Source organism: Spermophilus citellus, assembly GCF_964194105.1.
Source record: "Spermophilus citellus genome assembly, chromosome: 3".
NCBI lineage: Eukaryota > Metazoa > Chordata > Mammalia > Rodentia > Sciuridae > Spermophilus > Spermophilus citellus.
This window is the reverse complement of record NC_138184.1, coordinates 4,904,617-4,915,661: the sequence shown is the minus strand read 5'-3', so window position 1 is coordinate 4,915,661 and position 11,045 is coordinate 4,904,617. Positions and strand designations below refer to the sequence as shown.

At 54.9% G+C, this 11,045-nt stretch overlaps 2 protein-coding genes across 4 annotated transcripts; one reads left to right on the top strand and one right to left on the bottom strand.

Moving 5' to 3' along the window:
* Positions 1-1,070: 1,070 nt before the first annotated feature.
* Positions 1,071-4,592, bottom strand: LOC308645536 (CD209 antigen-like protein 2). 2 transcript variants are annotated; one of them, XM_081287740.1, is made up of 6 exons: positions 4,344-4,592; positions 4,166-4,249; positions 3,816-3,905; positions 3,440-3,502; positions 2,893-3,044; positions 1,071-1,301 (listed from the first exon to the last, which is right to left on the bottom strand). In XM_081287740.1, the coding sequence occupies exons 1-6, from the start codon at positions 4,387-4,389 to the stop codon at positions 1,299-1,301; spliced, it is 438 nt and encodes a 145-aa protein (XP_081143866.1). In that variant the 5' UTR covers positions 4,390-4,592; the 3' UTR covers positions 1,071-1,298. The 2 variants fall into 2 exon arrangements, with proteins under 2 accessions (XP_081143866.1, XP_081143867.1); XM_081287741.1 differs by lacking the exon at positions 3,440-3,502.
* Positions 4,593-6,284: 1,692 nt separating this feature from the next.
* LOC308644397 (CD209 antigen-like protein E) lies at positions 6,285-10,277 on the top strand. Of its 2 annotated transcripts, none has more exons than XM_081285456.1 (7): positions 6,285-6,407; positions 6,840-6,926; positions 7,214-7,306; positions 7,704-7,855; positions 8,575-8,684; positions 9,458-9,655; positions 9,744-10,277. In XM_081285456.1, exons 1-6 carry the CDS (start codon positions 6,362-6,364, stop codon positions 9,606-9,608), a joined length of 639 nt encoding a protein of 212 aa, XP_081141582.1. In that variant the 5' UTR covers positions 6,285-6,361; the 3' UTR covers positions 9,609-9,655; positions 9,744-10,277. The 2 variants fall into 2 exon arrangements, with proteins under 2 accessions (XP_081141582.1, XP_081141581.1); XM_081285455.1 differs by having other exon boundaries at positions 9,863-10,276.
* Positions 10,278-11,045: the final 768 nt, after the last annotated feature.

Here is an 11,045-nt window from a genome sequence, read left to right as displayed (position 1 = left end):
GTGTCAGAACGGCAGGATTGCTTGTTGGAAAAAATTCTGCAGGCTCCTTGCCACCAAGGATGGCACCCAAAATGCTCCTTCATGAACAGCTTGTGTGCTAAATTCCCTCGCCCTGACAGACAGTCGATTTTGAACAGTTTTATTTCTTGGACTCTCCCGATGGTTCCCCTGGTGCTGATTCCCTTTCTTGCCTTCACTATTTCCTTCTCTGGGCTTGTTTGGCATCGATTGGACTCTTTTTAAAATCAGTTCCTTGAGATTGTGTGTGTAAGATCTTTCCTCTGATAAGCACAAGTTCTAGGATTGAATCTCCGGCTGCTTTATGTTCCGATATAGAGCACAGCAACACTTTCCTTGCTTAAAGTAGGACAGATTTTCTAATCCTCAGAGCCAAGACGTCTGGCCGGGTAGAGAGGGAGGGCTGGGGAAAGCAGAAACAAGACCAAGTGGATCGTCCCTTCCACGTTACGTTCCTTGTCGGACGAAGGCCGGGGGACAGAACTTGAGAGCCAGGACAGACCTGAGGCTACTTCAGGTGGCCTTTTCTGTGTGAGAATCACTTCAGGGAGAGCTTTGTTTTCAGGCCTGTGGACACCAGCCTGGCTGTGAAATCGGGCAGACATCCCTCGAACTGAGACTTCTCAGAAAGCGAGAGAAGCACTTTAGTTTCAGTTGGGTGACTAGGAACGTTAGCATAAGTGACCCTGTTGGGCTTTCCTTCATCTGTTGGGGCCTAGAGCAGGAGCTTAGTTCAAACAGTAACCTTCTGTGATTTCACCTACACCTCTTTTCCAATCTAAGCAAAAGAAAAGTGTGTGTGTGCGTGTGTGTGTGCGTGTGTGTGTGTGTGCGCGCGCACGCAGGTGTTCCTGCTTGTGAGTGTACCAGATCCTTTAGGATGTATGTGGCCCTGTGCATCCATATATCTAAAATACATGTATGTGATGCCTTTGTCAGGGGCTTTCTCCTACTCCCTAAAACTCTCAAGAGACATAGCCATTGAAGCCCTTTGTCCCTAACGAGGTTAGGCGTTCTTCTGTTACAGGATTGTCGTTTTGCCCTCTTGAAAATTAGGTATTTTATTTTCCTCTTATGGAGTTTGATAAGTCATGAATGTACTCTTGATATAAATCCTTTGTGGGTCATGTGATTTGCAGACTGCAGATTTCATTCTTATGCTTGTTCCTGATTTCAATGGGACCGGTCAACATTTCTGCAGTAGTAATGAGGGACATCATAGTTGTGGGTTCTCGAGGGACATCACTCCCGTGTTAAGGACATTTCACTTCATTCCTAATTCACTAAGAATATTTTTTTGAGAGAGAATTTTTTAATATTTATTTTTTAGTTCTCGGCGGACACAACATCTTTGTTGGTATGTGGTGCTGAGGATCAAACCCGGGCTGCACGCATGCCAGGCGAGCGTGCTACCGCTTGAGCCACATCCCCAGCTCCCCTCACTAAGAATTTTTAATGTAAATCATGAATAGGTGTTGTGTTGTACTGAATTTTTAAAGTAAATCAAGTCTAGTACACACACACACACACACACACACACACACACAATACAAAACTACAGAACACACATGGTACACAGCTTTCTCAAGTTCCATGGTCTCCATGGCAACGTTCTTCAAGGTAGATGATGTCCAGGGATGTGAACAGGCCTCAATACATTTAAATACTTGGAATTGTGTGGTGTATGTTCTTTGATTATAAGGGAATCCAACTAGAAATCGGTAACTGAGACAAGACAGGTCATTCTCTAACACTTGTGTATTAAACAAACACTACTTTTCTTTTTGTACCAGGGATTGAACCCAGGGGTGCTTGACGGCTGAGCCACATCCCCAGCCCATTCTTTTTAGTATTTTATTTAGAGAGAGGGTCTCACTGAGTTACTTAGGGCCTTGTTAAGCTGCTAAGGCTGGTTTTGAACTCAAAATCCTCCTGCCTCAGACTCCCCAGCTACTGGGATTACAGGCATGTGCCATCGTCCCTGGGTGTGGGGAGCCACATTGAGTGGCCACGCCTTCCAGTCCTGATGCACCACGGGGATCTGAAAGATCACTGCGGTCTGGCGTGGTAGAGCCATGACTCGTAACTCTGTCTTTTCCCCTGCTCAGATAGTAAGGCCAGTCTTCTGAGCAGGCACACCCCCCCCCCCCCCGGGGCTGAGCTACACTCACTTATTCTTTTGTAATACTTCCCCTTTGTCCTGTTTGGGACAGAAGATTCCATGGAAATGCCCTTTGTGTGTCCCCTTCTCTTGCTCTGCCCTTGGGTGTGGCCTTCCTAGATGTCAGTCAACCTGCTGACAGCAGACATCAGGAAGCTAGACTCAGCCCCCTGAATCCTGACCCCAGCCTCATTTGAATGGCTTTTCCCCAATAAAAGGGGTCAGCACTCTCTCTCTCTCTCTCTCTCTCTCTCTCTCTCTCTCGTTCCAAGGACACCTAAGGTCAGAGGAGCCATCACAGAACCCAAAGAAAAAGGTCTCTCTGTCTCTTATGTAGTAATTTTGTGCAGCCCAGTTCACCTGGAGGAACCTGAGTTTTTTAGTCATGGAATTCGACCACGGGGGGCAGGTTTACACCAGGGAGATGGGCACTGCGCCCCCGAGTGCTTGTTATCCCTGAGAACAGGCAGCTCCCCTGGCCAGCACACCAGGTCACCCTCTAGGTGTGTCTCCCAAAGCACTTATGCATGTCCAGACTTTCTGAGAGATTCCCTGCGAGCTGCCTGGGACCACCCTCCTTCATGCCCTTCTCCTCCCTTCCACTGGAGGAAGCAGCCCCTGCTCCTGAAAACCCTGTTCTGACCAACGTCTCCTCCCAGGTGGCCAGGGGCCAGATGCCTGCCCTGGACCAGGATGGGGCCCACCACACACACCTGCTCCTCAGCACTTTTGATGACGACTAGTTGGGCCCCCACTTCCTGGCAGGCGGTGATGGAGTCGTGCCAGTTCCGCTGGGACTTGGAGAAGAAGTAACAGTGTCCTTGGAAGAACGTCCAGTCCCAGGGGCAGGGGCGGCACAGGCGGTCTGTTGGGGGAGAGGGTCAGGCTTGACCCGTGCTGGGAGGCCATGTTCCCATGTCTGCCCACCTTCAAGCCCTGGAGTCAGGGCCCTCACATGACCCTACGCCCAGGTGACTGTCCCCTCCCCATCCCCTGATGTCCCTTCCCCCCAGGAGCCCCCAGGAGTCCTGGTCCCATCTCCTCCAGCCTGGGACAAGCAGGGCTCCAGAGCCCAGGAGACTGGCCTGAGTGCCTACTGTGTGCACGGCCCTCTGTGAGCACCAAGGGCCACTGTCACTGTTATCCTGTGTTCCCATAAAATAGCCCAGGAAACTGAGGCTCAGAGAGGGCTGGTGACCCGAGCAAAGTGTACCACATGGAGACTCTGAGGCCCTGGGAGCGCGGTGTCTGGTCACTCACCAACTCCTGCCTTCAGCTGGGTCAGCTCCTGCTCCTGTCCCTGGGAGCTGGGGACCCTGGAGACTGTGCCAAGAGAAAAGAAGCCCCAAATGCTGGACACCTGCTGGCTTCCATGCACTGCCCTGGCCCCCACGGACCTGGAGTCTGAGAGCCAAGGCCTTCTTAATCCCAGCTGGAGACGAGGACCCCTGACACCCAGGGAAGGCGGGACCAGCACCCTCCTGTGCTGCTCCCCACCCCTGCACCAGAGGTGTGGGGGCCGAGCAGACCCTAGAACCTGCTAAGGGTTGAATCCCAGCGTCCATCCCACCTCCTCCTGCCTTGGCCGCCCAAGTCCCAGGGCCAGACCACAGAGCTCCAAACCTCAGGGGCTGACCTTGGGCAAGGACGGCCACCAGGAGCCCAGCCAAGACCATGAGGGAGAGCAGCTGCAGCACCAGGAGGGCATAGCTGGAGCTCAGACACCCTGAGGAGGGAAGGAAGGGGCTCAGCACACCAGGGCCCCTGCCTCAGCCTGGCCCAGGGACAGCCTGGCCCGGGCCTCGTCCACGGACACAGGAGTCCAGGTCTCATCTTCCACCTTCCCAGAACCCAGGAGCCCAGATTCCGGCCTCCAGTCTGGGCCTCCGCCTGCCAGGATCCCAGAGCCCAGACACCGACCTCCTCGTCCCCAGGACGCAGCTGCCCAGGAGCCCCTGTCCCTCCTCAGTCCCCTCCCTGCTCTACCTGCAGAGCTGCCTGCTCTGGAGGGCGGCTGGAGTGCGTGGTGGCTGAGGGAGCCTCTGGCGCTGCTGGCCGCCAGCTCCTCCTCTGTGTGGGCAGAGCATCAGTCAGAGCGGGACAGGCTGCCCCCCAGGCTGGTGCCCGTGGCCCTCCAGGCTCCCGAGTCCCAGCCCAGCCTCACCCAGGGGGTCCAGCTGCTGCACCCGCACTTGCTTGAAGTCACTCATGGTCACTGCTGTCCCTCAGTGTCCAGGACGGCTGGCACCACAGCCTTTATCCCCACCCCTGTAACTCCCTGCCTGTGGCTACTCCCCCTCAGGAAGAAACAGGAAACTGGGTAGGGACTTTGGAAGAAGCGACAGGGAGGGGTCCGAGTATCTGTCACGAGCCCTGTGTTCCCGGAATTTCAGGGAAGGACTGCAAGGTTTTGGGTCCCTGGCTGAAAGAACCGGTCCCCTCCTGGTCAGGCCACTCTGGGTGCCGCTAATGAAATGGGTCACTTGTCAAATTAAGCTGCTTGGTTAAGCTTGGCCCATCTGGTGGTGGTGAGCTAGCCACACCCCCCTCCTCCCAGAAACGCTGGCCCTGGCCCTTCTGCCTCTGTTTCCTGATGACCCCACTTCGGGTGCTGCCTACTGGTTCCTCCTGGTGCTTCTTGTCCCACTAGGAGTAAACACCAGATGCTGGCGGATTTAGGGGCATTTCACAAACAGCTGACCTGTTGTGGTCAACGTCAACGTGGTCAGCATCTTCCAAACAGGAGAGTCACAGAATCTGCCACCGTCCAGAGGAGCCAAAGGGGATGTGATGTCCAGATCCCAGCAGTGTCCTGGGTGGATTCTGTATCAGAGGAAGGACGTTGGAGAAAACGGCAAAACCCACCTACCACTTCCAGTGACTGTGTACCTGTCTGAGGAAGAGGTCAGCATGGGGCACCTGCCAGGTCTCCACCTCCCAGCCAGACTCGGGAAAGGTCTATGCTACCTTTGCAAAATTACCAAAACTAGTATAAAATAAAATTCCTATGTAAATATTAAAAATAAGGCAGCAAATCCAGTATTTCATCATAACCTGTGCACGTGTTTTTAATTTCTAAATTGAACATAACACTCCTCCAGTACAAAGTGCAAGTTTTCAATCCATATCGCAGGACACTTTTGTTGATGAGAGCACACCTCCAGCCTCCTCTCGGAGAAGAGTGAAAATATCTCAGGACACTGGGGATGTCCTTGATCCTCCTCCATGTCAATCCCACTCAGAGCCCCCTTCGAGATTGGCTCTTGGAATGGAAAAGCAGCAAAGCCAGTCTTAGGGGTGTGTTCTGGATGTCTGAAGGCCTTTACTCCTCTGGGGGATACGTGCATGTTGTTTCATGCTTTGATAGTTTTTTTCTTGGCTGTATAGACCTTCATCTACCAAGACCCAATGTTTTCTTTCATTTGTCTATAGGTGGCCGCTTGGGTTCTCACAATTTTGGACTGTGGTGAATTCAGCTGCTCGGAACTCTTTTTTGCTTTCTCTTGAAGACTATGTGACTCCCTTTGGTCCACAGTGTGGCCTGTGGGGACTGACTGTCTAGGATTAATTTCCAGCTCCACAATTCACCAGCTGTGTGACCTTGAGCCAGTGTCCTGACCATGCTGTGCTTCCAATTGACCCAAACTGTAAAAAAGGAGGTCAGATCATCCATTACAGGCTGGAGAGATTCAACAAGTGAGTACGGGAAGCAGAAAAGAGCCTCACTGTAGGGGACATGAAGCACATGGACGCAACCGTGCTTCAGCCCCAAGTCCCAAGTCAGCACCATAAGGAGGATGTCAGCAAAGCCTGGGTCAGAGGGGAGGTGTTTCTGGGAAACAGAGGCGTTGCTGGCCCACTCTTGCCACAGTGGAGAAGGAATAAAGAGTCACTTTTAGAAAAATAAGTCATTGGTTTTAAAGACTACAGTAGCCTGGCCGCAGCACCAGTGAACCAGTTCTATCTGCCTCAGAGCCCAGGCCACCTCCAACCCCTCCCAGAAATGGCTGGAACCTCGAGCCCCTGCTGTGGGGTGGAAGAGGCACAGGCTCCTCCCTCTACCCTCTTCTGGGCACTTCCCCAGTGCCCTGTTCCTCTTCCTGACAGTGGATCCAGAGAGGGGTGGGGTGGGAATAAAAGCTGGGTCCCCGCAGCCCGGGGCACTGAGGGACAGCAGTGACCATGACTGATTCTAAGGAAGTGAGGATGCAGACACTGGGTCCTCCAGGTGAGGCTGGCTGGGACTCTGGGAGCTGGGGCAGGGGCCTGGACGGCCAGCGTGGTCGCAGTCTGCCCAGGCGCAGACTGACACTCTGCCCGTGCGGACGAGGACAGCTGAGCACCAGAGGGACCCGTATTCTGCAGATGATGTTCTGCAGATGACGCCAACTTCTGGTTTCGATAGTTTGGCAGGTGAAGCCGGCATGCGGCTGAGGAGGAGTGGACAGCTCCTCCAGGACACTTGGGTCAGGGACTCTAGATCCCGAGTTTGAAACCCCAGACCCTTTGGGGGAAATTGGGAGCTGGGCTGCCGCAGAAAGGTCAAGATGAAGGCCTGGGATCTGGTGCCCTGGGGATCAGGAGACGGGGGGCCAGGCTGTCCCCGGACCAGGCTGAGGCAGGGACGCAGGGCGCTGGAGTCCCATCCTTCTCTCCTCAGGGTGTCTGGGCCACGGCCACACCTTTGTGCTGCAGCTGCTCGGCCTCACGCTCTTCGCTGGGCTCCTGGTGGCTCTTCTTGTCCAAGGTCAGGGCAGCCTGAGGGTGGTGTGGTCCTTCAGCTGGAGCCAGGGGGAGGTGGGGGAGGCAGGATCTGGTCCTTCAGCCTCTTCTGGATGCTTGTTCTTACGCAGGGGAGCGAGGGAGGCACAGGGAGGCTCCTGGGCCACTCGCCCTCCTGGTTCCGGTGTATCTGGGTGTCTTCATCCTCCAACAGGATTAATTAATTAGACATAAGTGATGTCTGTAGGGGTCCCGTGTGGGCTGTGGCACACAGTCGGTGTTTAATAGTTGCAATTTGTTTGTTGGGCACAGTCTCCAAGGTCCCCAGCTCCCAGGAACAGGAGCAGGAGCTGGCGAAGCAGGAGAAGGTGTACCAGGAGCTGACCCAGCTGAAGGCAGGAGTCGGTGAGTGACCAGACACTGCGTCTCCCGGGCCTCAGAGGGTCTGTGCTGTGGGGCTTTGCTTGAGTCCTTGGTCCTCTCTGAGCCTCAGTTTCCTGGGCTATTTTATTGGAACACAGGATAACAGTGACAGTGGCCCTTGGTGCTCACAGAGGGCCGTGCACACAGTAGGCACTCAGGCCAGTCTCCTGGGCTCTGGAGCCCCTGCTCCTCCCAGGCTGGAGGAGATGGGACCAGGACTCCTGGGGGCTCCTGGGGGGAAGGGACATCAGGGAATGGGGAGGGGACAGTCACCCAGGTGCAGGGTCATGTGAGGGCCCTGACTCCAGGGCTTGAAGGTGGGCAGACATGGGAACATGGCCTCCCAGCACGGGTCAAACCTGACCCTCTCCCCCAACAGACCGCCTGTGCCGCCCCTGCCCCTGGGACTGGACGTTCTTCCAAGGACACTGTTACTTCTTCTCCAAGTCCCAGCGGAACTGGCACGACTCCATCACCGCCTGCCAGGAAGTGGGGGCCCAACTAGTCGTCATCAAAAGCGCTGAGGAGCAGGTGTGTGGTGGGCCCCATCCTGGTCCAGGGCAGGCATCTGGCCCCTGGCCACCTGGGAGGAGACGTTGGTCAGAACAGGGTTTTCAGGAGCAGGGTCTGCTTCCTCCAGTGGAAGGGAGGAGACGGGCATGGACAGGGGGTCCCAGGCAGCTCGCAGGGAGCCTCACACAAACTCTAAATGTGTGGGGACACCTGAAATGCCCAGAGATTCCCACATATGTGCTGACCCAGTGCCCAACAACTCAGTCTGTGGGGAGCGAGGTCCTCATGGGTCACTCTGCCAGTTTCCCTGGTGTAAATATTCCCACCATGGCTGAGGTCAGCCCACCCATAGGATGTCACTTGTTGTAGAGCTAGAAGAGGTGACCTGCCTGACCAGCCGTCATGCACAGACACAATCTGGCTCCAGCACTAGTCATGAGCAAGTTTGTATGGACGTGCTCAGAACAGGCGAGTCGAACATGCAATATTACCAAGCGTGTGTTGTGAGGCCGGCTGTGTGTGTACAGTATACCAGGCCGGACACACTGCCCACAGCATACAGACGTGGGAGACGCTCAGATGACTTGAGTACAAGTTGGAAGAGAGCGTCTTGGTCTGGTAGATTAGAAAGCTGACGGTCAGACTGAAAGAAGCACTTCCTATACCAAAAGATTGGGAGATACTAGCAGGACAATAGGGCACAGAGGTTCCTCCTGTCTCCTCCTCTTCCTCTCCAGAGCTTCCTGCAGCTGACTACAAAGAAAAGAGGCCATACCTGGATGGGGCTGTCAGACCTGAATAAGGAAGCCACGTGGCACTGGGTGGACGGCTCCCCTCTGTCGCTCAGGTGGATCCTGGGATATGAGGACACGCTATGAGGAGGGTGGGGTTCCGAAGCTGTGGCTTGACTTGTCAGTGGGCTGCTCCCAACTCCTTCGCCCTCGAGGGAGGCCTAGAGCTTAGGACATGAGCCGAACCGAGGGGGGTGCTCTCTCCACCCGTGTTCAGACAGAAGAGCCGGTGCCCCAAATTTTACTATCAGAGCTGCAGGAGCAGCTTCCAGCCTGGCCTAACACAGGAAAATCACAGGACACCATTTCTGGGGAAGAGACAGATTGTTATACTCCCAGGTCCCAAGAGAGGGAGTGTCCCTGTCCCTCACACCACAGGGGACACATGGGGAGGATATGGGGCCCGTTGGGAGGCAGAGGGTGCAGAAAAAGGGAGGAAGAGGAGAGGCAGAGCGAGCATCCCGGCGAGGGGCTAGCTTGAGTCGTTTCCGTGGGCTCTGGGCTGTACGTGCTGTCCCCAGACGTCTCATATGTGGCCTGGGGAGGTGTCTGAGTGGCCCAGAGTGCCAGAGCCCACTAAGCAAGGTGTCTGGGGTGTGGAGTTTAGGGTGCTGGTTGGATTGTGTCTGAAGGTCCCACCCGGATTTGGGGGGCTCCTTTTAAGCATGGGGGATGACAAGGGGCAGGGCATGTCATTGGGCGTCCTGAGCAAGGTTTGCACGCATGTGCGCGCAGGGCAGATGTGTGCGCAGGCAGATGGTTTCCAGAAGCCAGAACACAGCTCACAGAGGGGGCTGGGCAGAGGCTCATGATGCGGGTGACTTTGCAGATTCATGAAGTACTGGAACCCAACGGAGCCCAACAACTTGGGACAGGAAGACTGCGCGGAATTTGATGGCGACGGCTGGAATGACGCCAAATGTGATATCAGCAAATTCTGGGTCTGCAAAAAATCTGCACTTTCCTGCTCCCACGAGTGACAGCCAGTCCCTCTCTGCTGCCCTAGCAGCTCCAACCTCCTCGCCAGGTGACCGAACTTCACTCTCATTTCTGCCAGCCCCTCCTCTCTGGGTGTAGGCACGGAGATCTCAACTCCAGCTCTGGGTCTCTTCTAGGAGATTTCTTGTCCCCAGAGAGGCTACGCCATGGCCTCCCTCCCTCCTGTGCCTGCAGGCTCCCTCTGGCTTTGAGGCTGTGGTTGTGAATGACGAGGTGCCTTTTTGTTCATATTCAGCTGCACAGGTGTTAGGTCGTTGGTGGAGACTTGGTGACAACTTAGTGGCGACTTAGAACAAAGCAGCCCGGGCGGAAAAGGAACATCAATCAGGTGCCAGAGGAAACGCCTGTCAATCAGTGAGATCTCCTGACTAAGGCCTGTCAATCATCAGGAACCCCGGGCCAATCCTGGAGTTCAACCAACTCCCCCGACCAACTCCAGGGGACAAGGGACCCTAAAAACACCTTTTCCTGTCCCAAGCCCTTCCCTTCCTGCTGTAAGCCCCATAAAAGTCCAGTCCGGTCGAGCTCCCACGCGGTTTCTCCTCAGACCCTTCTCCTGTCCCCTCTGTGGGTCTGATCGAGTTCCGCCTGGGAGTGATATTTCAATAAAGCCTCCTTGGTGGCCCTTTTAAATCTGCCTCCTTTGATTGCTGCCCACCTCGCCTGATCTGACAACAGGTGCACTTGGATTTAGGTCAGTGAGCCGAGTTACGGTGTGGCTTGGCAACCTCGGCACAAGGCTGGTCACCAGAAAGTCCACATGGATGATCAGCAGGTTGGAACTTGGAGCCCCATTGGCTCAGCTCCGGGGAGCCGGGGGGTGTTGGTCCTTGAGCTCTGGGAGGACTCTTGTAGCAAGGAGACTCAGTCAGACCAGGCAGGTGAGGACAGGGAAGAGCTGCAGGCGACCCTCCTGGGGACAGGGAAGCCCCACACCACTCCTCCCTCTTTCCCCTGCTGTATACACCATTTCCCTTTGTCTGCATCTGAATTCTATCTTTTATAATAAGCCAGAAAATATAAGCAACATTTTTTTCTGAGCCACCTGGAAAATTACCAAACATGAGGATGTTGGAAGAACCCAAACTTTGTGGTTGGCCTGATGAAGCATGGTCAGCCCCTGCACGCGGCAGACACCTGCAGGAAGTCAGTATTGTGGGAGGAAGCCCAGACCTGGTGGAATCCGCTGCTACCCCTGGTAGCTGGCACCAGAGCTGGAGGATGGCTGGTGGAAAATAACCACCCCACAGGATCTTGACTTAACATCTGAGCAGCCAGCTTCCATGTTAACCGCCACCTTATGAGATAAGTTTGCTTCCCTGTACTTCCTCTTACTCGACCCCCCACCCCATTACTGACCTACCCCATGTACCGTATTCAGCTGCACAGGTGCACTTGAATTTAGGACACGACCCCTT

Coding starts and splice junctions, on each gene's coding strand:
- LOC308644397 (XM_081285456.1), top strand. CDS start 6,362: ATGACTGATTCTAAGGAAGTGAGGATGCAGACACTGGGTCCTCCAG. Junction 6,927..7,213: donor GGTGGCTCTTCTTGTCCAAG/GTCAGGGCAGCC, acceptor TGTTGGGCACAG/TCTCCAAGGTCCCCAGCTCC. Junction 7,307..7,703: donor CCAGCTGAAGGCAGGAGTCG/GTGAGTGACCAG, acceptor CTCCCCCAACAG/ACCGCCTGTGCCGCCCCTGC.
- LOC308645536 (XM_081287740.1), bottom strand. CDS start 4,389: ATGAGTGACTTCAAGCAAGTGCGGGTGCAGCAGCTGGACCCCCTGG. Junction 4,250..4,343: donor GCAGCAGCTGGACCCCCTGG/GTGAGGCTGGGC, acceptor CTGCCCACACAG/AGGAGGAGCTGGCGGCCAGC. Junction 3,045..3,439: donor CCAGCTGAAGGCAGGAGTTG/GTGAGTGACCAG, acceptor CTCCCCCAACAG/ACCGCCTGTGCCGCCCCTGC.